Source organism: Meleagris gallopavo, chromosome 2 (genome assembly GCF_905368555.1).
Source record: "Meleagris gallopavo chromosome 2, MGAL_WU_HG_1.1, whole genome shotgun sequence".
Classification (NCBI taxonomy): Eukaryota; Metazoa; Chordata; class Aves; order Galliformes; family Phasianidae; genus Meleagris; species Meleagris gallopavo.
In genome coordinates this window covers 47,780,647-47,804,249 of record NC_139405.1, presented here as the reverse complement: position 1 = coordinate 47,804,249, position 23,603 = coordinate 47,780,647, and the positions used below count along the sequence as shown (strand labels likewise).

General features: G+C 37.2%; 1 protein-coding gene across 9 annotated transcripts in view; it reads right to left on the bottom strand.

The window, feature by feature from the left end:
* The window catches only part of PLEKHG1 (pleckstrin homology and RhoGEF domain containing G1), a 125,465-nt gene that overhangs the window by 81,956 nt on the left and 19,906 nt on the right, over positions 1-23,603 (bottom strand). For 2 of the 9 annotated variants that reach the window (XM_085217026.1, XM_085217027.1), the window contains one exon: positions 8,638-8,712. The exons of 2 other annotated variants lie outside the window; for them this stretch is intronic. In XM_085217026.1, coding sequence (XP_085073152.1) covers positions 8,638-8,686 — 49 coding nt within the window. In that variant the 5' untranslated portion in view covers positions 8,687-8,712. Of the gene's footprint in view, positions 1-8,637; positions 8,713-16,791; positions 16,896-18,590; positions 18,644-20,017; positions 20,367-20,613; positions 21,605-23,603 lie in introns of those variants that run through there. 5 more of the 9 variants (XM_085217025.1, XM_085217024.1, XM_085217030.1 and 2 more) reach the window with 5 other exon arrangements.

Genomic DNA, 23,603 nt, shown 5'->3' with positions numbered 1-23,603 from the left:
GCCAGAATAAGAACAGATGTTATTTTCAAAGGATTCGGTAATTATTAATGCCATGTACTACACTATCAGTTTCACAGCATGTTCTGACCAGAGCAGTTACCAGAACATATTATTATGGCTTTAATTTCAAGACGAAGCCTCCTATGCACTCAGTTCTTTTGCCCAGACCATTAAAGGACCTGGAAATAGCACAACAGGAACAAATCTCCTACCTTTACCCTTCTTTGCCTTCTGTGGTCAGAAAGTATTTCAATAGTGCTGCAATCAGGCTGCCAGTTTGCTGACCCTTCAAGAAACTGACTTCAATAATCTGAGGTATCAGTCAAACATGCAAAAATCTTCTATTAATTTTTTATTGCTCATAAAACATCAAAGCTAGCTCCCTTCCTTGTCTGTCAGCAGGCAACAATTTCTCCCTTTTTAAGCTCAATTAAACTAAGGAGAGCCAATTAAAAAAGCAAAACCTAACAACTGAGATTTCCTCTGTGTTAATCTCTCTAAATTTAGGATATTTTAAGGCCTTTCAGTCCACTTCTAATGCTACTGGTATAGCCCAAAATTACCATTGGACATATAATGAGCTGACTAAAAGACAAAAACAGCAACAAAAACAACAGACACACAACAATCAACCAACTCTTAAGTAATAATTGATACTAGCAATCTTGTCAAGGTTTTTCAGAGTAAAGCAGTAAATACATGCAAGGTACTTGCGCTGCCTGATCATTACAGGGGATTTGGACCAGATGGCCTTTAAGAGCCCCTTCCAATTCAAATGACTCTATGATTCCATGATTCTAAAAGAGCAAAATGTCCTTGCATCTTTAACACCTTGAATCTCTTGGTTTTAAGGCTGCAATCACCTCAAGATGAAAGAAGGTAACCATCACAACCTAATTTATGGTAAGAGTTGTAGTTCCCTCTAGATTAATAAGTTGCCTTTTATTCTTCAACATCCTTTAAAGCTGGCTATGGATTAGGGAATCAGTGAACTGCAGAACGAATTTCTAGCATGTCAGTTTAATAAAGAAGGAAGAAAAAATTTGAAGGAAATCTCAAATGTACCTAGGGAGGGATTAAAATTGATTTTCATTTAAGAAACTACTGACTTTAGAGTACTTAAATCTATTTTACATCCTATTACTGTGTTAAACACTGACAGAAAGATTAACTGCTACTGTCACTCATTTTCTGGACATTAACCCTGTGTAGTTGACAGAAGTTTGGAGATCTTTCTCTTGTTCATGTTTCCACTCAACAAGACACTGGCTAGGGAAACCAATTTATATCAAAATTTATAAGATAATTTCCATAATAACTACATCACTCTAGGGTGCTCTAAGTATTGCTGAAGTGTAATTTATTAAACAATAATTGCTTTAACAAAAAATGACTGCTTGATAACAAAGTCGTCCCATAAAGAAATCCCAAGAGAAGCAATGGCTATCATGCCTGACCTAAAAAGAGCGGATGTGAAATATACTACCAACATTTTTAATCACGTAATACGACTTCTTCATTTTCACTCCAGGTCACATTCAGGCATGATTACAGTGTAACAAAGACAACACAGACTATTTCCTATCCAGGGTCTTTCTTTGGGAACTGTAATGGTAGTTCAACTCTTTTTAAGCATGAAAAGAACTATAAACCTGCAACAGTTTCTCTAGGGTCAGCAGCATATTCTGGAGACATAAACAAGGCAGACGCTAAGCATTAAGCAAAAATAGAATTTGCTGAAGCACCAGCCAACCAGGGTGGCAATGGAAATGCTAGGCACTCAAAGGACAAGTTAGCGTACCAGTTAATAGCTAAGCTTTGTAGTCTGTGACTTAACCAGGACATTACAACAGCTGCATCTCCTGGTGAAGAGCAGGCTTCACTGTAATCTATCATTTCACGAAGCCTAGAACAGTCTGTCTCTCATCACCCTTCATTGCCTGAGATGAAGGTTGCTACAGCCATTGCTGCCTGCTCCCCCTCCATCCCGCTGAGCTCAGGAAGCATGAAGAGCACAAACAGATAACATCCTGTTGGCAGCTGAGAATAAAAGTAGGACCTAGCATGGCTCAGTGACTTAGACAGCAGTGAGGAGTCTGAAATACAAAACCCAAATTCCTTGCCCTTTTGCTTTTCTTTCTGCAATTCTAAATCAGATTTCAAACTTGCTAGCCTTCGTCACCTCTAAGGTTAAGAATTTCAGATACTGTCTTCATACAGACACTTGGTCTTCCTTCAGGGTATGAATTGTTGGATTGGGGATTAAAGGAAGTTACAAAATCAGACTATGAATAGTAACTAAGGAAAAATAACCCAGTATATGAAGATTATATTGCTGGGGAAAGTAAGAAAATAGCAAAAACCTTCCCTATGTGGACAGGCTGACAGAGTAAAGGATCTTAAGCCTAGCAAAGAGAAGGCTTCAGGAAGGCCTTCCAGTACCTGAAGGGGCCCTACAGGAAAGCTGGGGAAGAACTTTTTATAAGGCAGGTAGAGACAGGATGAGGGGAAATGGCTTTAATCTGGAAAAGGATAGATTTAGACTAGATATTAGGAAGAAATTCAGTACTGTGAGGGTGGTGAGACACTGGAACAGGTTGCACAGTGAGGTTGTGAATCCCCCCCTCTCCGGAAGCATTCAAGGCCAGGTTGGATGGGGCTTTGAGCAACCTGGTCTAGAGGGAGATCCCCTAGAGCAAGGGAACAGAAACTAGATAATCTTAAATGTTCCCTCCACCTCAAGTCATTCTATGATTTCATGTTTATATTTAATCAAAGCATTCTTCCAGTTTCTAACTATTTTCAGCTAGACGGATTTCCTTGGTTTGTAGTGGCTTTTCTATTTGGCGCTCTTTTCCAGCGTCTCTGGTCTCCCCTTCAACTCATATGAAATTCTACATTTACACTATCTTTGGCAGGGCAGCACACAAAATCTGACATCTTCTGAATAAACAGTCACGACCTTTTGTGTTGAATCTCACATACCTAATGTTATCCACAGGCCACAAGTTCTTGTGCACGTAACAGCACAGTGGGTTTCTTTAAGTCTCACAATAAACACTGTTTATTCTGGATGTTTCTTCCCTTCAGTTAGGCAGTAACAAACTGCAGGAAACATAGAAAGGAGCAAAGAATAAAAATAAACTAGTTCCAAGGAACAGGATCAGGTAAGCCAATTATACAATTACCATCTAACAGTGCATTGATGTCTTTGCTCCCATCTCAGTCAGGCAATAAACCATCAAACCTATGCTACATTATTACCACAGTTCATTGAATCACAGAATGACTTGGCTTAGAGGGGACCTTAAAAAGCCCATCCATTTTTACTCCCCCTGCCATGGGCAGGGCTGCCCTCCACCAAATAAGGCTGCCCAGGTCCTCATCCAACCTGACCCTGAACACCTCCAGGGATGGGGCAGCTACAGCTTCTCTGGACAGCATGCACCAATGCTTCATCACCTTCAGAGTAAAGAATTTCCATCTAACATCTAACCTAAATCTCTTCTCTTTTAGCTTAAAGCCATTCCCCCTTGGCCTATCGGTATCAGACCACATAAAAAGTTGGTATCTGTGTTATTTGTGACTTCACACACACTTAGGATCAGTAAAACCTCTATAAGAGGTTTTTCATTGTCTCAGTTAATTTTGTATTTCTTGAAAAGTGGTATAGTTATAGCAAAGAGTAACAGCTATTTTATAAATATACCATCTCGTTGCTATGTATCCAGTGAAAGCATCTGTAGCTCTGCACAGGAGGCAACACTCAGCACCCACTAACCTGAATTTCCCATGTCACTCCTACCATGAAGGAATCATTCTTAGCAAAATGTAGAGGCATAAATTGTGCTACTTTCTTCATTTAAGCGTATGATCCATTGGGCAGTTTGAAGCCTGACATGGCTGTACTTGCATGTTCCCTCTGAGCAACACATCATACATTACAGCCGAAATAGCATGGAGACATATGTCAGAGGGATTATGAAGCTAAATGTGTGTTACCACAAATAACGGTAACAGCTGGTAGGCTCCCACTAGTGTCATCAGGTACACAATACAAGGAAAAACATTGCTGTTACTATAGGAAGCTTTGCAGTGATGTCATCTTGTTGTCCACTGGGATTTGTCAGTGCCTGTTTATAAAGCGCAGGTGTAGCACGAATTTCCTTCAGGATGCTAACACGAAACACAAAGACAGTAAGGGAGGGTCCAACTGGGTAAACTAATGGATCTTGCTTCATGAAAGAAGATGGGGAAAGAGATGGAGAAGGAAGTCTTTGGGGGAGGTTAACTTCCTCACATCTTTCTCATCAAAGATTTCTGCTTCTTAAGACATGGAAAAGCACCCAGAGAAACCAAGTGGGGAAACCTCAAAGATTTCCCCTGAATTACCTTCTAAGTATTTGCATAAAACTACTACTCGGGAGGCATTTGACTAACACCACAAAAACTTTGTGCCCAGGAGCCTTCCAAGCAGCTAAGGTAAACATCATTTGCTTTCTTTCAACCCATCCTATCTCTGATATGAACATCTATTTAAAGGTATCATGACAAAAAGAAGAAAAAAAAAATCTGAAATCCACAAGTTGAAGCACCCAGTTTTTTACACAGGCCATTTAACAGAGGCATTTTCTTAAGATATCAGTCAAGACATTTATACCCTAAGATCAATGGTTCATGATGAAAAGTCTACTATCCCCTGAAAGAAAATGTGGATTAAAGATCTACAAACATTCCCATAAATTTTTGCAGATGACCAATTGCCTAGCTTCAAACACCATTATGTGCAGGGCTGCGAATGACAGGAGCCTCTCTCCAAGTGCAAGAGGAGAGAATTTGCACAAGGGGTGAGATACTCCTGTCACAGTCTAATTGCAAAGTGTTAACTAAACCACAGGTTGAAAAGTGACTATTCAGCAAACATGAGCAGAACAAATGCTAATTCCTTTGCAAGCTAAAACAGAAATACACTCAATCCACTTCCTAGTATTGACATAGCACATTGTTCTAAATGCATCTATTGTAAATAGAATATAATAGCTTTGCTGGAGGAAAACAGTTAAGAAACAGTTATATGTGGATTGTGAGGAATTTCTTGTTTTAATTTCATTTGTCTACCACTACCTGATAGCTACACAACCTTCTTGGAAAATACACACCCCTACATCTTTGCAACCACAGAATCTCCAGATACTGGTTTTTTTTGTTTGTTTGTTTTTTGTTTTTTGTTTTTTTTTTTTACTTACAGCACAAAGCAAGCAGTGACATTTATAAATGTAAGTGTTGACTCAAAAGGGTTTGATAGAAGAGGCAGCAGTAAAGCAAATAATCTGCCCACTCACTGGGGATTCTCAAGTCAAGGACTAAGAAACCTGATTACAGGAAACTCATTTCTCAATTGTCTGCTTCTATGTGCTTCATGATTTAACCAGAGCATATGGAGCAGTGGGTCAGTGGGTGAGATGCAGGGAGGGGCACTGCTAGGTTAAAGCAACAATTAATTTTTAAAACTTTCCAGATAATCTGTTATCTTGCCAACACTTGGTCAACTCAACTTGACCCTTATAAATGTGAAATGCTAATCAGCAGACATTTGTAACAACAAACACACCTTCCTAAAAGCCGCTCATAGAATAAATATTTCTTCGGAAAAAGAAATCATCAGTAAGATGTCTGGAAATAATACAATTCACATAAATGCTTGTGCACATAATTAGCAGTGATGTTTCAACCCTGAAGAATTAACTCACTTCTGATTTCTGACTCAGTCATACTTTGGACCAGTGAAACATTTCTGTTTACTAGTAAACTGTATAAGCACCGAGTAAACAAAGAGATGCATGTGATCAAAGACTACGCAAGTTTATCTTACACATCAGTGCTAGAGTAGCTACAGGAATATGTCTGGCAACTCTTTGGAGCAAACAGTATCATAATGTCCTTTAATAGTATTTAAAAGAATAATCTCTCAAAGTATAGAAATTCTAACTTGTCTCATGAGAAAAGACCAGTAGCATGTTTTGTCCTGAAGAGAATATTAAAATCAGGGCAAAATATGAACCATCTAAGTGAAAATTCATTATTACTCATTATTTCATTTTGTTAAGAGGAAAAGAATAATTTCATGAGTGATTAAAAGCAGAGCATACATATTAACCCACGTTTTGCTTCACTTAGTATTTTCTGTTAAATAACATTTTAAAACAGCCCACTTGTAGAACTTCGTAAGCTAATAAATGCAGCAAAATACAATAATAACTGCAATTTGTAAATGAAGAGTCAACATTGTTCTGTATGCTTAGTTAGTTATATTTTATTGTATGAATTTTTACTAAGGTCTATTACTGCTGTTGTTGACCAAGTACCTGAAGATGCGTTACTTCAATCTAGATAAAAATGTTACAAGTTGCTCTAGTTATTCAGATTTTTTTCCTCATGCTTGTAGTTCATAGAACATAGAGTGTCATGAAAACCAACATACTGTTCACCTCAAAACATCCCTCGGAAAAACCCCATCTATTTTTCAGGTTTCTCATTCTTGTATCAAAAGTCTGATATATTAGGTTAGGGAGGAGGGGGAATGCCAACACAATCTGGAAACAAAAATGATGGAAAGTTAGCTGATTTCTGAAGATAAAATATGAAAGGTGAAGTCCATCATGCTCAAGAAGGCCCAGCTGTGTTCACATCCATTGCCCAGGGAACCCTGTAGATACATCTGCCAGACACCTGGCACTCAAAACCATTAACTGGGAACAGCTTTCTTAGGATCTCACTGTTTAAGACTAGGCATATGTAGGTGGATATGTAACGCATATGTACAAATCCATTTCTACATATACATATATATGCAAGTATTCCCTTACACATACAACACACACAGTTACGCAGCTTTATATGCATAGTCTCTTAATGACTCAGATGATCATTTTTTATGTCTCTTCCAGAATATGGGAAATTTCTTCAATTCACAAGAATTTTGTATAAATTACATAAAAACAAACAACTTGGGATGCATTTTTTAAAAATGAATTATAAATAGAGAGGAATTTACTTACGGTATCCCTAATAACTCTAACTGAATTTGGAGTCAGAAATCTTTCCAGATTTACATTTCCCTGGTAACCTGCAGGACATTTTATTATTTATGTGCTTAACTACACAGGTATCAAAAGCTACTAAACAACACAAAAAGCTTGAAAATGTACACCAGTAAAGCATAATGGGCAGCTGCAGAGGAAGTTCTGTGGGAAAGAGAGCAAGGATTTTAACTCATGTAGCTATCCCTTGCGTAGCTATGCAATGTCCCACAGTTGCAGTATTTCACACAGAAGAATAAAATCACACAGAATCATAGAATTGCAGGGGTTGGAGACCTCAAGAGATTGAGTTCAACCCTCCTGCTAAAACAGGTTCTCTACAATAGGTCACACATGTAAGCACCCAGACGGGTCTTGAATACCTCCATAGAAGGAGACTTCACAACCTCTCTGGCAATCTGTTGCAGTGCTCCAGTTAATAAGAAAATAGAAGAAAAAAAATATTAAAAGTTAAGGAAAGCAATTGGTCACCACCAGTCAACCAAACCCCAGTTTTTCCCAAAGCAATGACAGCCCTGGAAATTTTCCCCCTCCAGTTTTACCATTTAGCATGACACCACGTTGTATGGAATATCCCTTTGGATCATTTTGAGTCAGCTGTCCTGGTTCTGTCCCCTCATAGCTCCTTGCAAACCCACCCTCCTCACTGGCAGGACAATGTGAGAAGCAGAGATGTTCTTGGCTCTAAGCAAGCACTGTTCTGCAACATCTAGAACACCAGTGTACTATCAGCATTGTTTCCTCCACAAATCCAAAACATAGCACCATATCAGCTACTATGAAGAAAATGAACTCTATCCCAGACAAAGCCAGCACATCAATATACAGATACCTGTATGTTCAGAATCCTAATTTTCTATCCTTGAACCATGTGCCAAGTAAATAAGCATCCCTCTACTCCAAACTTTTCCTTAGTTGGTGGCTACCTTGAAGGCTTTGTGCTATTTTGCAAGATTTGCTTAATTTTTACATCCCAGAACACCTTTTAAGATGCAAATAGCTTAAAACTCACAAAGTATTGAACAAGATCCTCAAGACAATGTCCAGACTTGCTTAATTTCAAAGATGTCTAATTCTCAGAGAGACTGAACACTTGAATGCTTCAAGATTTCCCTGTTTCAATAGAAGTCACTGATACACAGTTCCTCTTTGTATCACTCATCTCATGACTGTCAGCTTAGGTTTTATGAGACTTAAGTGTCCCACTTATAAATTGGACCTTATCCCACAGGTGCTCCTTATTTATATGCGACAGAACATCTCCCCTAAAAGTGAAATACCAGCAGCCCACTGGTTGTCCCTATATGTCTTTATGTACTGCGGTATTACAGAGGATAATGAGTCAGAGAGGAGGAGAAAGGTTACACAAAAAAATAAGAGAAAATGTACTGCTATTTAGATAAAAATGTACAGACTAAGTCATTTCAGCTCTCTCTTAAGGAAAGTTCAGGAAAATAATTCACAGGACTTAATTATTCTCCAAAATTATGACATTTCATGAAAATGAAACGTTTCTGAAGGAAAGAAAACTACTCACCTTCACTCCGGGGGACAGGTTCAGTACCACCTGGTGTTTTATCTGGCATCTCAGCAGAGACAGGCTTAGTAAAACCTAACAGACATAAAGAAAATAAATTGTACCTCGATAAAAATCAGAACATTTCAGTAGGACACTCCTCTGCCCCATGCAGGATGAATTTTCAGCTTTCGTCATTTCTACGCTTAGATGTAAGATACATAAGTAAATAAAACTCCCTAGAGTTCATCTAGAATACTGTTTGGTAGAATGTAATGCGGATGTGAATAAATACAGTGGTATTTATTTACAGGCAGGTAGGCACAAAAGGACCTTCTTACAAATCACAGTGGTAGACTGAAAGCACTAATTACATCTGGTAGACCTCAGTCTTTAAGCTTGGATATTTCCACTCAGCAAAGAGAGAGTTTCTAGGTAGAGATCTATGAACTGGGACAAAAGAGTTGCTTACACCCATGTGCTGCTGAACTTAATGAATTCGCTGAACCTTTCTGTTTCTAGCATTGTTGACACAACAGAGCTGATTCAGCATAGAATTTAGACACTCATCAGACACAAGGTTTGAGAGACCTCCCCAACTCATCCTGCAGTAAATCAGAGATTGAACAGTAACAAAGAAAAGAAACATTTTCTTTCCTATTCAATTATTTTGCTCTCAAATGCATATGCCTATTTCTGAATTCTATCACTGGAACTAGAATTAAAACATTTCTACATGAGCATCCAATAAAGGAATTGAGTTCACAATAATAGCAAACTATACCAAAAAATATTTAAGTCACTAAAAGAATTTCATGCATGCTCACCAGGGCAATTATATTTGTCATATTTAATTCACATATTTTTTAAAAGTTTAGAAATACCTTAGACAGATGTGAAGCTATGATCCACTAACACATCTTAAGATTTCATTAATTCAGCTAATTCAAATTTAGCTGATGGAAACTCCACTGCGTGTGACTTCCTATATCAGCCAGTTCATCTCTACTCAAGATAAAATCTGTCAGCTCTTTCTCAGAAATTACCACTGATGAAGCAACTTTGTCCATAACTCAGGTGTTTTGTCTGCAGAACATGACACAAACTGAACATCTGGAACTGTCAAAAAGTTTTCTCTCCGCTCCCTAAAATTAATAGTAATAATGTTTATATTATGATAGATAATGTTTTCTAAAGGTCTGTACGCCTGAGCTCATGAATGACAACGGGACAGTGTCACAAAGTAAGCAATTGAGTGTGCCCTCAGCAGAGAATTAAAGTAACTATGAATACGTAACAGTGTCCAGAAACGCTTTATAAATTTACTGAAAAACAGAAACATACACTCCAAACGGTATTGAAAAATTAGTCTATTGCTCAAACAAATTCCTCCAAACTAATTGTCTGTGCTTATCATCACTAAGCAGTTAAATAGAATTAATACATCAACTAACACTAAAACTTGGCAAGCTCATCCAACCCTATACATTCAATGATGCAATATATTTTTGTGAATATCATATCAGTTCATAATTCTGCTCATTCAGTGACTGAATAGATACTAGAAACTAGTTAATCCTATGGTACATTTAAACTAAGAAATCACACCAATAAAAACAGTCTGCATCTAATTCTGTGATTCATTTCAAAATAAAATAAATGATTTCTATAAATTCTACATTTTAAATAAATTGTTTTGTATTGCAAATTCAGGGTACTGCATGTTTAAAATAATAAACTAAAGGTATTCATTTATCTTCTGGATTTGGTTGTTCTGAGTTGCATAGAATTAAAGTATGAAAATGCTCAGAGAGAACATACTGACACATCAATTATATAGAAGTGGCAATAATTTATTTTTTTCTCACCTCTTCTGCCCCAGCTTTCATTTATGCAAGTAAAAGCTTCCTTGTCTAATGTAGGCCAACATTTCTTTCTAACCAATCTTGTAAAGAAGCTATCCCCTTGCTCTTTTGTCATCCAAAGTCAGTACCAGGAAGCTTTAAGAGTAAAGTAAGACAACTACCAACACGCACTTATCAGGAATTTAATGGAGTATCTGTGTTCATCTCTCTGTGAAGCACAACCTATCGCTTCCTGTACAAAATCCAGCAGGGTTCAAATGGGCACTGAATAACCTTGGCATTGGCAATAACAGAATGGTAAATTGAAAGCAGGATCATTTAATTACTGCACACAAAGGGTATTTATTGAACAGGTTCAGACTTCCCATAGCTACGGTACCGCTTGTTTCAAAAATTCAGTCAGACAATATGAGGCAATTGAAAATTCGTATCCCACAAATTGTTTTTCACAGATTTACCAGTTTAGCAACTGTACAGTGCAGTAAGAAATAGCAAGTTGTTGAAGAAAGTCACTTTTGTGCCTTGAAAAACACGTTCTTCAGAACATTGTCTAGAAACGCTTTTCATTCTCATTTTCAGCAAAGAAATGGCCTAGGAAATGTGTTTCCATTCCCTGGCTTTTTCTAAATTGCACAGGAGATAAGGAACACCCAAAAGAGTTCAATGCCATGCAAACTTGACACTACCAGTACATAGTCTTCGGCATTATCCCATAGCATTGTCAGCAATTTTTAGAGCTCCGCCTGTAAAGCTAGGTCAATTATGTGACGCAGAATAGTATTTTAAGAGAATTCATTAAAAAACATGGAAATCACATATTTTAAAATGTAAAAAAAAACAAAACAAAAAACAATTGTTTTCCTTCCTCTCACATTAATGCAAATTCTTTCCATACTGTAGCTAGAAATTACAGAATAGACTTAACAACTTGAAAATCTACATTTTTTTTCCCTTTTGAGAAAAAGGCCAACTTCATCACTCCCAGACATTTTAACAAGTAATTAAGTTTTCTCTTCATGTAATGTAGATAAATCTATTTCCTTTGAGTTTTGTTTTGCTTTATTCTCTGAGAGGTATTGCAAATCTACTGAAACAAAGAAGTTTTAACTAAAGAAACATAGAACTCTGCTCCCTTTTCCTGTAACATGCCTAGTTTCAGTGACTCAAAAAACATACATTTATAAATAAATCAATAAAGAAATACTGAAGTTCATCATTTTAATCTAGGAAGGAAATCTTTGATAAATACTACTCATCAGCAGGAATATAAATTTCTCACTTTTCAATGGGGCTATGTAGGACTCACGTAAAAATGTAGCAGAGAAGAAGCTCTTGGAGTAAAAGCTTGCTAGCAAGATGTAAAAGAATGAAAATAATTCTCTTTCTCTTGTTAAACAATCAAGCTCCATTTATCCAAATTGTTATACTGCAAACTTAGGTTTATTATTACTAATACTATTGATTTCAGAATCAGTCATACGAAGCCATACCTTTCCTTTCAGATCCTTCAAAAAATTCTTAATATAATTATTGTCACATCTTTAAATTGTCCCTACACCTTTAGCCCAGCTATTCCTGACACCAATGGAGTACTTGGTGATTTTGCCTAAGCAGTTTTTCACAGAGCATACTAATAAGAGAACTTGAAATATGTATTCATAACTTATGAATAAACACAGCCATACCGTTTACATTTCATGATTAGGCAAATCTTTTAAGAGTAACCAAAAATATTCAGACGTATGACCATGCATTTTCACAGGCCATAATCAGCCAGGGCCACCCAAATAGGCATGTTGGGAGGTCCTAATTCAAGAGATTTGTTGTTTCTTTTAGTAGATAGGTTTGCTTTTAAAATCCTGCTTTTAAAAATTGTATTTTTTTTTATTTTGATTTTATGAAAAATATAAGACCTTATTTCCTTTAAACACAGTGTCCAAAACAGTAACACAGCATAACTGAATTCATGAGAAAATGTTCCAACTTAGAGAACACAACTGTTTGAAAAAATAATTTTTTCAAAAGCATGCTGCAGAAAAATATACAAAACCCACATTTCAAAAATACAGTCCTGGTCTCTTAAACTGACCATGCCTTGCCAAAAATGTAAAAATATGATATTTCATAATTATTGAAAATAACTATTAACTGAAGTATTGCAATTTTTCAATTTCTTTGAGAGATTTTCATTAGAGAGACGACTTCTGTTCCATTTTTGTTCTCTTAGCAACTTATTACTTCACTCTAAAAAAGCATCAAGCAGCTTGAAAGAAACTATTGCTGATCACAGCACTGTTTGCAGTGGTATCTATGGAATCCAGCTATGTATTTGTGTTGAACAACTAACATCACAAACCAAAATCCAATCTGAACCTTCTCCTCTGTGTCACATCACTAGCCTCTATACTGTATCTGTTCCAAAGAGCTGGAACTAATCGTATTCAAAGAAGCAGATTGGATTTCTTCAAAAACCTCTCACAGCACAGAGCCTTAAATAGACAGTACATTTCTTTCCAGTCTTCCACAGACACAATCAGCAATACTAATATTAAGACCTGCTCCTGTTTTAGCCACTTTATTCACGATCAACGGGGGCATTCCTTTAAATACTGTCTTTTATTTTCACATGTAGCTTTTTGCAGTTTAAACAGCCACAAATACAGATTAATACACGTGAAACAACTGACATTATACACAATACTGCTAATAGTAAAACCATCTGCTCGTTTATTTTTAAACATTCGAATGAATTGTTCCTGCTACAACTTCAAAAAAAAAACGAAGCATGAGATTGGCTTGGGAGAAAGGGAGTACTGGTAGTTCTCTTGACATATTCTGCAAATTAACAAGTAAACTCTGATGCCCATCCACAGGCCTCACAGAATGATATACTCTCAGATGGATGTGTTTCTGAAGACAGTATCACTCAGATGACCAAAAACAGCATTCAGAATGTCGTAGGCCACAAGATGAAATCCAGATTCCAGGGAAAATTACTGCAAAAGTCTCACCCACATTAGTGTGACCAGAACTTGACATTTTGCTGTTAAAGGCTACATATATCTTTGTTAGAGAAGAACATCCGTTCTAGATATAGTTCTTAGCAATTTGTTTGTCTTCAAATTCCCTTCTGGACCTGAAGCATTACTACTCTGAAACCCATGAGGATAGCTTTGATCTAAGGTCGCATAAACCATGAAAGCTAGATCACATGCAAACACTAACACAGTTCTTTCACATGAACCAAGAGATGACACTGAAAAAACTCTAAATATCATGGAAAGAAAGGACAGAAATTATGAGGACACAAATCCCCGTACGCCATCAAGCCTTGCTGATGTGCCTATGCATCATCACCACTCAATCTTTCTCAATAACATAGCAGTACTTGTTTAATATTTAAAGTGTTGTTTCAAGTTACTATTTAGTTCTTCAAAACTGCACAGAATTCTAATGGCTCCTTTCATTCCCTTCCAGCCAAGCCCTGGATGTGGGTGTGAATTACTGCTTCCCTTCTCCAACAGTCCTCTCCCACAAACTCTTTCAGCCTTTTTTTCCCCTGCATCAAAACACACACTGAGGCATTCCAGCCCTATTTTTGGCTGAGGAGAAGAGGATAAGACATCTCATAGCCAAAGCAGGTCTCCCTAGCATCTCATTTCCCACAGAAAGGCTGCAAAAGTGACACTACGGCAACTGTACCAAGAGATGAGCTGATATGAACAAAATCTGAGCTACACTGACAAGAAGGAACAAAACTTTCTTTGCATCTCATTTGCCCTATCAGTAAAAGTTGTGGCAACACAACCTCTCCTCCACCTTTCCTCAAAACAGCACAAGGCTACAGCATTCTCTGACTAGTTTCTGGAGTCAGTTGTTCAAATTGCAGCTGCAACCAAAAATACCCAACTCTTTCCCCTCAAGCAAAGACCAAATCACAGAATTCCCCTTGTCACTTTCATTTTAGTTTGCTGCAATTCACTGGTTTTGGATCTGAAAAACATCACAAATGTTCCAGCAAAAGGAATGAGCTGGCAGCCTCCTGTGTGGTTTAACTGCTATACATACATCTTCCTTCTCCAGTCTCTCCTACAGCTCTGAATCCATTTCTAGTCCTGCCCCAGGGCTTGGCAATGGTTTTTCAAACCCACTAAAAGATCGAGTTCAGCAACTAATCATTGTATTTCACTTTATTAACCAAGAGAGTGAATTTTTGCAAAGTAACAGGGGATACGAGGTCTAGGAGGGAACATGACATGGAATCTTCTCCTTCAAACTTTGTATAGAATGAATTTCTTGAAAAGACAAGACATTTGGTCCAAACACGTTGCAAGACTCCTTACTTAACACCACCATATGCTGTTGCTCTGCCAAGGAAAACAAAGAGGAAGCCTTCTCTGTAGGATCTTCTGTGGGATCAAAACCACTACTGATATTCCGTCAAATAACCTGTACACTTCCAAATACGCCTGTGGAGTATCAGTTCAAAGTCTAAGCAGAAAGATACAAGGTTTTAACAGTGAAATAGATGTTATTTACTTCTGATAGATTAACTCTGTAGAGTACAGCAATTTATCAGCTCAGCAGAAGTGGCAGCCTTCTAACTCAAGTCATTTTAGAGCAGATTATATGAAATTATTTTAGTATAACTAACCACTATCACTTTTACTTCTTAAAGATCAACCATTAGTAAATATTTTTTAAAATATCACCTTTTGAACATGTAACTTTGCTTAGAGATCAGCCCTACACTGCCGCAATCATGCCATACCATAACAAACTGATAGAAAAAAGCCCCTAGTACCTCTTCTATGGTGACTCAAAGTTCTGATAGCACATTCCTATCTGGTTTCCTAATGGTGTTGCACCTCTGAATGCTAACACCACCTGTTCCATCAAAGCTCCCGCAGGTGGCACTAGCCACTACTTACAATGAAACAGACAAACCAAGCGTGTGCAGCTGAAACTGCCTGTCCCTTCTGGTCAGCATGCCAAGCACGTGCTACAAATCTTTACACCTTCTGGTGTCTGATATGTCCTGCTTAGTGCTCAAGTCTTGATCTGCATTTAGATAGCCTACTTGCCAAGACATTCCATCACCTTTTGCTTATTTCTAAGCTTTCTATCATCAGAATAAAGCAGATTTCTACTCTAAGAACTCTATATTTTTCAAAATACATGAACACACCTTCCTTCTCTCATACATTTGTACAGTGAAATTAATCTCAGCAGGACTCCTAGGTCTTCAGAAAAGCGAAAAATAAAACAAACACAACATACAAACAAACACATCAAAAGATCACATTTCACTTGTATGCATAGTCTGACACAATGGACACCTTCTTTTGAAGGTGAGCTTGTGAAAACAGACAGACTTGAGTGAGATATCTTAGCATGAGACATTCCTGAAACACACTCTGAAGGAAAACAATGAAAACCAGGACAAGGAGGTCAGCCCCAAAATATTTACAGACTAACAGACAAGCCTAGCACAAGCCCTACGAGCAGAATCAGTAGCAAGAAGCTACTAAGTACTACTCTATCAAAGAAATCTGCTCTTCAATGCCATCTCCTCTTTTTATAATGTTCACTTTCTCATAAGAAAAGTTTCTAAAACTACTACAGATGCTCAAGGTCTCTGATTCCAAAGGAGGAGAAGAAAAAAGAAAAGATGAAAAAAAAACAACATACCACTACCAATAAAACAATAACAAACAAATTAAAAAAAACAAACAAACAAACAAAAAAAAACTCCTTCCACAAGCTGGATAAGAACCTGTCAATTTCTAGCAATAATAAAGTTGCTTTATAGTGCTCATGATTATGGGAAAACACCTGAAGGAAAAGAACTTCAGCACTGTTCTCAGAGTTGCTTGAATTCCTTTTCAAAGACCTGAACTTCACACAATGGGAGAGATGCTCATTTGGTTAATACCTGATACCTGCTTTCACAGGCTTTAAGTCTCCTGCAAATTGCTTTTCTGTTACAGAAGTTGTGTGCTAGCACTTAAGGTGCTTCTCTTTTTGCTTGATCCTTGTGCTTAGGATATCACTATATTCTGTCCTGGAAAAGACCAGTGTTGTGCAAATTCATCATTCCACGCTCAACTAGCAGAGGAAATTAAACCCAAACAACCTGCAAGGAATAAAATGCGTTCTTGCAACACAAAGAATCCAATCTCAGCAAGAAAGTTACATGACAATGATTGCAAGTTTTAATACACAAAGCATTAAATGAACTCAAACCCATTTCCATGTGGAGATTCAAACACATCTGAATAATCTTGTTCTCACATAGTAACGTACTCACCATGTCTGCATGCCTTTCACATTTTGGCACTTCATTTTCAGATATCTGTTTCTGCTCCAGAGCATTTCTTGACAACCAGCTAAAGTTCACTAACATTGTCATATTTATTTCATAGAAAAAGGCAAAAAACTTCGTTGTCACCTTGGGGAGGACATCTGACTGTGCATATTCCATAGGGTAGCCACTCCTGAAATCACACAACTATGATAATAACTGAAGTTCTTCTGCATTTATTTATTTTGTTGTGTCTCATACGAAGGTTTCATAGCCCTCTTAAAGAGAAGCTCTTTGATATTTTTAAGGTCAGTAGAAAAGATAATATCCATGAGACAAATAAAATTTGTAATTATTTTCATTCTGAGTAGGGCCACAGTCAAAACACTGAGATAGGGAACAAAGTCTCCCTAGAGTCATATAACCTTGAAACTGCAGTCATGGACAGTTTAAGAAATAGAAAGAATGCATCCAAAAGTAAATCCTCAAATTCCAGTGAACAGCTCAATGCATTATGAAAATATAAGTAGAGATGCATCCATTTTAGAGCCATCCATTTTAGGGGTCTCTTCTCTCCATTTAAATACATCTTTCTGAAAGACCCTCACAAAGAGAATGGGAAGGGGAAAAATAGAAACCGAAAGTATGTTTCTGTACCAAACCAAAATCACAACTTATTCTCTTACGCACACAGTTTTCAAGGTGCAGTTATTTTTCTTCAGATTTGCTAGCAGTAGAGTGATTGTTATGTAACAACTCTAATTATGCTGTTTTATCTCTTAAATAAAATGCTCGTAATATATTTGGCTTCACTATACAGTTTCAAAGAAATAACTTTGTATGTTATTGTACAGGGGAAAAAAAATGACAACACAAAGCAAAAGTTTCAGAAGTAGATCATACATAGAAAAGACAGAATGTCAGCACTGTCCTGAAGGTTCATTCACTTTGTAATAAGTAAACAAGAGGAAGAAATATTTTTCCTCTCATCTGTAAACTGTTCTGGAAAGCTAGACCAAAAAAAATAAAAACTAGAATGTTTGGTTTGGCATTGCTGCCTCTTATTCACAAAAGGGAAGCCTACTTCAAGCCATAATGAATAATTATCACACTTGGATCATTCACTGAGTTCTTTTCTCTCCTTAAGAAATGGTAACTCCATTATATTTGCAAGGAAAGGAATGGATGCAGTTTGTGACTCAGTGTCAGGAAAAGGACTCCCTGAAAGCTGGTTGTGAGCTTCCTGCAATTGCAATGGACTTGTATAACTGAGAGAAATATTACTGATGAGTTGGGAGGTTGAGAGATGGGCTTTAAAATTATTAGAAAAAGAATATCCAAGCTTTTCACAAAAGTGTCATTTGAGCTGCTAGCCAAAGTACAGTTGTGCATAATGAAGTTACTCAAATGTATGTATCCTGTAAAACACATTTTTCTCTTTGCAGCCATCAGAAAAAGACCATCTAGCTTTTTGCATGGAGAAAAGTGTGATTAATGGAAATGTCCGGGGTTTTGTTTTCATCACAGAGTACATGAAATTAGGAAAACACCAGTACAAAGACCATAAAACATTCAACGGATAAAGCTTTCTCAACTCTGACATGTTCCAGTTATCCAAGTACTGCTGCTGGCTGCCTCCCAGCCCTGGCAGCAGGACCACTGCATGCTTCCTCAGCTTCTCCTTCTCCCTACTGCATAGGTATGTATGTCTGGGTGTATATACTTAGTTATATATTTGCACACTGCATACACATGGAAAAAAAGGAAATAAATAAAATATAAACAACAGCACTGAGCACACTCACTTGTAAGTAAGTTGTCAGAATGAATGGCCTCGTAACTAAGATTGGGACATTTCCTGTAAAAACACCACATTATTTATCAAACATCTCCAGAGCACAAGTGTTGAAGTGTGACTTGCAAATAATACATTTTTAGAGCCAAAGCTGGCAGTTATCTACAGAATACTTGGACTAATTGCTACGGTGAGCCAAGGCCCTCTCTCTGTATATGTCAGCTTTGAATATCGCATCCCCAGATCAGAAGAGTCCTGCAATTGCAAGATTAGCCTACTTATATTTGTGGCATTTAAATGCATATTCCTAGCGAAGAGCACAGAGAAATTATATAGCTTAAAATTATACTCATTCATGCTTAGTCTCTGGTTAATCACAATTTTGTACTTTGACCTAGCTTTCAAACATAGTACCAAATAAATATCTATTATGCATTGAAATAACAGTTTTCTGATATTACTTTACGGACAGATCATAAAAGAGTACACAAGTGCTGAGTCTTCCAGAGATCTGTTAAGCTTCTTGAACCAACAGCCTTCACAGCTGGTGCCAGGAGACGTTTTTTGGAGAACTGAATGTTGCTTTGTAGTTTTCTGTTAGATAGGAGAAAAATCACCCCAAATCCTTTCATGCTTTAGATTTAAAATTATCTGAGGTACAGCGATCATTTGGAAACATGTTTGGATACAGTTGCGGTATTCAATAAAGGATTTCCACCAGTGTTACCTTACATTTTGAGAAGTCTTAGACAATACTAAGGCTGCATGCCTTTTTAAAAATTTCTGTTATTTACACTTCTCACTTTGAATAGAAGTCCTAGATATCTTCTCTTCTCCTCCAGAATAGTTCACACCAGTGCTGAAGACCAACTTTCTTAAGTTTCCATTTTAACCACAACGGGAAGTGAAGATTTTTATGCCACAAGTAGAGAATCAGAAACCCGTCACACATTAAACAGTCAGCTTTCCTTTCTCTTGTGTTGTCAGAACTGTCATCACTGACACAGGGATATTTCTCTTCCTACCTTTTCTCATCCGGGGAAGTTTTAAGAGAGTAAAAGATGTATCACATATTCATATGTAAACAGCATGAGAAAGGAGCAATCAAGTATTTCATTTCTATCCTCAGAAAGATGATGAAAAAGAGCAACTGGCTACATAAAGCAATTCAATTTTCCTTAAATAAGCTAAAACCAATATAATTCCCAAAATCATGTCAAGAAGTTTCAAGGGCATGTAAATATTTTGCACTGTATTAGAAGTGTGGAGGGATACAAATAAGTTAACATCAACAAATCACTGTACTGTACTGTATCAAATCTTATACCATAACCAGCAATAAGAAACAATCACACATACTTCTTTCATATTGAGTAATTTTTTATGACATGTATATCAGCAGTGTGGTTTCAGAAAGAAATAAAAGCCATAGCTTACATTGTTTTCCCACTGGCAGTGTAATTCCCACTGACAGAGTGATATCTGAAGCTTTTCCATTTACTTCAATTTATGTAAACACAGAACACAAAGTTAGGTCACAAGAATAAGAAAGCTTCTGGAGAACACATCTTTTCTCTCATTTCTGTGTCCATTTGATCTAGAACTAGAAATCAATACAAATAAGGGTGGGGGATGGGGAGAGGGACAAATCTCTGAACAGACTTGACTATATTCAAGGGGATATTACTCAGTTCAGTATCAAGAACTTCAGCGAATTTCCAAAGCCTTTTGAATTCTCTGAGCTAAGCCCAATGAATTCAGATGAAAGTTCCTTTTCTTCCACTTTCTAAGGGAAGAAATAATTTAGGTGAACCTTACAAAATAGCCTCCCATATTCAGTGATGGAGGAACAAACCTAAAGCCCTGCCAAGATATACAACTAAATATATGTACATTTATAAGCCTTAATGTTTTATTCAAATATTAAATACTGATTTGCTGAAGCAAAAACATAAATGTGTTCCAATAAATGCTATTTCAAGTTAAGTAATTCAGCCTTTGGTACATAAAAATCCCCATTCTTCCACTCTTACTGCCTATTCCACATTCTGCACTCTGGAGGATGCCAACACACGAAGTGCATACTAATGACCCCAAGTTTCAGCTGGATCCAGCAGGGGGAACAGCAAAGTAAGACCAGCATCTGGGCTCCCAGATGATGTCAGCATATTCAGCAAGGCAAAATTAAAAAAGAAAAGAAGACTGTTGTATCTCAAAATTTCAAATGCATAAAGGGCTGTGTATATTACCAGAAAAAGCAGGAAACCATTCTACCACAGAAGCAAAAGAGTTAATGCAGCCCAGAAGCCTTACTCCATTTAAGCAATAGGAGCAGTTAGAGAAAGAAGTGTTTGTTCCTCTAGATCTGACTGCAGTCACTCCACCTCCTTCTCACCCCCATCTTCTTCTCCCTGCCCTCCCCTCAACCTGTGTAGCGGTTCCAGTGCTATCACCAGACTGCCAGCATTTTTTGCCAAACAGGGGTTCTCATTCCTCTCTAAGTGCCGACCTGTCATGGCACATCAACCAAACTACTGCCACGCCAGTTTCAAATTCTGCTGTTTATAAGCTTTTTCTTCTCCTTGGTCCCTACCTCCCCCACTTTTCACAGCTCACTTGCAGGGACAGGACATTCCAAGATACCACCTCTGGGAACACACGAGTCTGAGGTTTGGGCAGTCCCTCCGACACTATCAGGGTAATGCTACCATGAAATGGAAAGCAGATCCTTAATAGAAGTGAGATTTTTTGTGGTTTGGATTTTGTTGTTGCTGCTTGCTTAACTCCAACTCCTTCACAGCTTTAGCAAAGGCTATTACACAGTTAGGAAAGAAGCTGCAAGGCACCTTATTACAAAAGTAAGGCCAAACATTTCAAAACTGATTAGTCACTTAGGAATCTGCGCTAATTTGTGGAAAACAGGAGCCATTCTTCAAAAAATCATTTCAGTTCAAGTTGAAGTCATGACCAAATTTCAAAATTACTAATAATCTTGGGAAATTTTGAAAGCTTTTGATCTAAATGTAAGAAACATTTTATCTATTTTAAAGCAGGTATCTATATAGTACTTCTCTCCAAACAATCTTATTAATTGGTTTCATTTTCAACGTAGGTGTGATATAAAAACAAGCAAAGACAAGGAACAAGATTTGGACTATATAAACCCCAGAGGGTTACAGTAACATACTTTTTTAATGCTTCTAGGGCTATTTTGCCTTTTCCCAAAGTGGCTGAAGGCAAAAATCTACATGCAAGTTCAAGAATTTTATTATTTATTATAAATTAATATTTATTAATTTATACCAGTTAAATCAGATCACCTTAACTACCAACTTCAAACCTTTTGACAACTGTTAAATTTGATTTTGGGCCTTGCTAAAACCATTCTGGTTCATGAGAGCAGCAGCAACCTGTGTGTGTGATCATCTATATCCTTTGGCACCCTGTTCTGCTTCTGGGAAAGAAAAGCTGCTAGAGCTGTTGCAAAAAGCAATATTTTCCCTCTCCACTCAGGTATTAGCAGAAGCTCTCCAGCAAGTGGTAAAAAGAAGGCTGAAATGACCTTACTCATTAAGTCAGAAGGCAAACCGCAGGCTATGATGGCTTCCTTAGAAGCCATAAGCATTATATGTATGTTAAAATATTTGAACTGGAAGACTAATTTTAGGTATTTGTATTTTTTGTATGCATTTTATTTGTAAGTGTGAGCCTGGTACTGCAGGCTGTGGGGAAAATCCAAACAGCACAAATTAAGCGTTAATACTTTATATGGGGTATGAGACATACTTTGTCAATTTCCCATCTTTAATTCAGCCTATCAAAGCACCAGTGGGCACTGGCATCTCCAAAACATCTATCACGAGCAACATCTTTAAAAATACAACTAAGCAATCCTAGATTAACACGAGATAATCATCAAGGGAAAATGATTTGTTTTCTTTTACAGATAAAGATCAACTGCAGGAAGTACAATACTATAGAGATATTGCAATATTTACATTATGCCTATTTATATATACGTGAATGTATACTTACATTATGCCTTCCACAAACACAGAATTAAGCATGATTTTTTCTATCAGCAATGCCAATTTCATTTCAAGGAAAAGCCCCAACTACTTATCTCATTTCCAGCAAGCATACAACAGGATTATATCATTCATCTTTGAAAAGTAATATGCAGGGAACCAGGGAAGGAAACTGCTCGTGCAGAGGAATTTCATGTCTCCCTCACATATTCAGTTATTTACACTAAAGAATTTGCTCAAGTATCTATATCCTTGCACCTGATATGGGTACAGATAAGACAAAATATGGTTTAACAATATCAAGAAATGTACTCTTCGCTCAGTGCTGAAAGGTTGTAATAAAGCTTTATGACAGTTACAACTTCAGGCATTTAAACTACATTTAGGGTTGCAACCTAGGTGCATGGAATGAGTAACAACAAAGATCTGGGGACTCATTTGATTATCATACATACTACGTGGCACCATGGCTAATCATGGCAAACATTTTGGTTTCATGACATTTATTCCTCCTGGGGGCAGGAGGAGTCGAATTTCTCAGGAATGGAGAATAACTGGAAAACAGAAAATGACACTGAATGATAAAGTCACTTCCTAAGATTCTCTTACTTTTGGCAGAGCAGTCAGGCTCACTCCAGAGTAGAAAACCTCCACCTCTATGCTACTCAGCGTAAGTCTGAGGTCAGTAGGTCTACCACTGCTGATTCAAGGAAAAACAAGAAACACCCTCAAAAACTACAAAGTAAAAGACAACAAACTGTTTGCAAAAAGATTATCTGAATTTTATGCTTTTATCCAGCTTTTATTTATTTTTTATACGCATAGCAGTTATATTATGAATGGCACCAGTGTGTTACCACAGTTGAAGTAGCTCTTGAAGATGGTCATTATTGCAGACTACTCTCCCTTGATCATCACTAATTCAGGAGCAAATTTAAATGAGTTAGTGCCAATTCATAAAGAACTCATTGTTCTACCCAAATTAATAGCTTTAT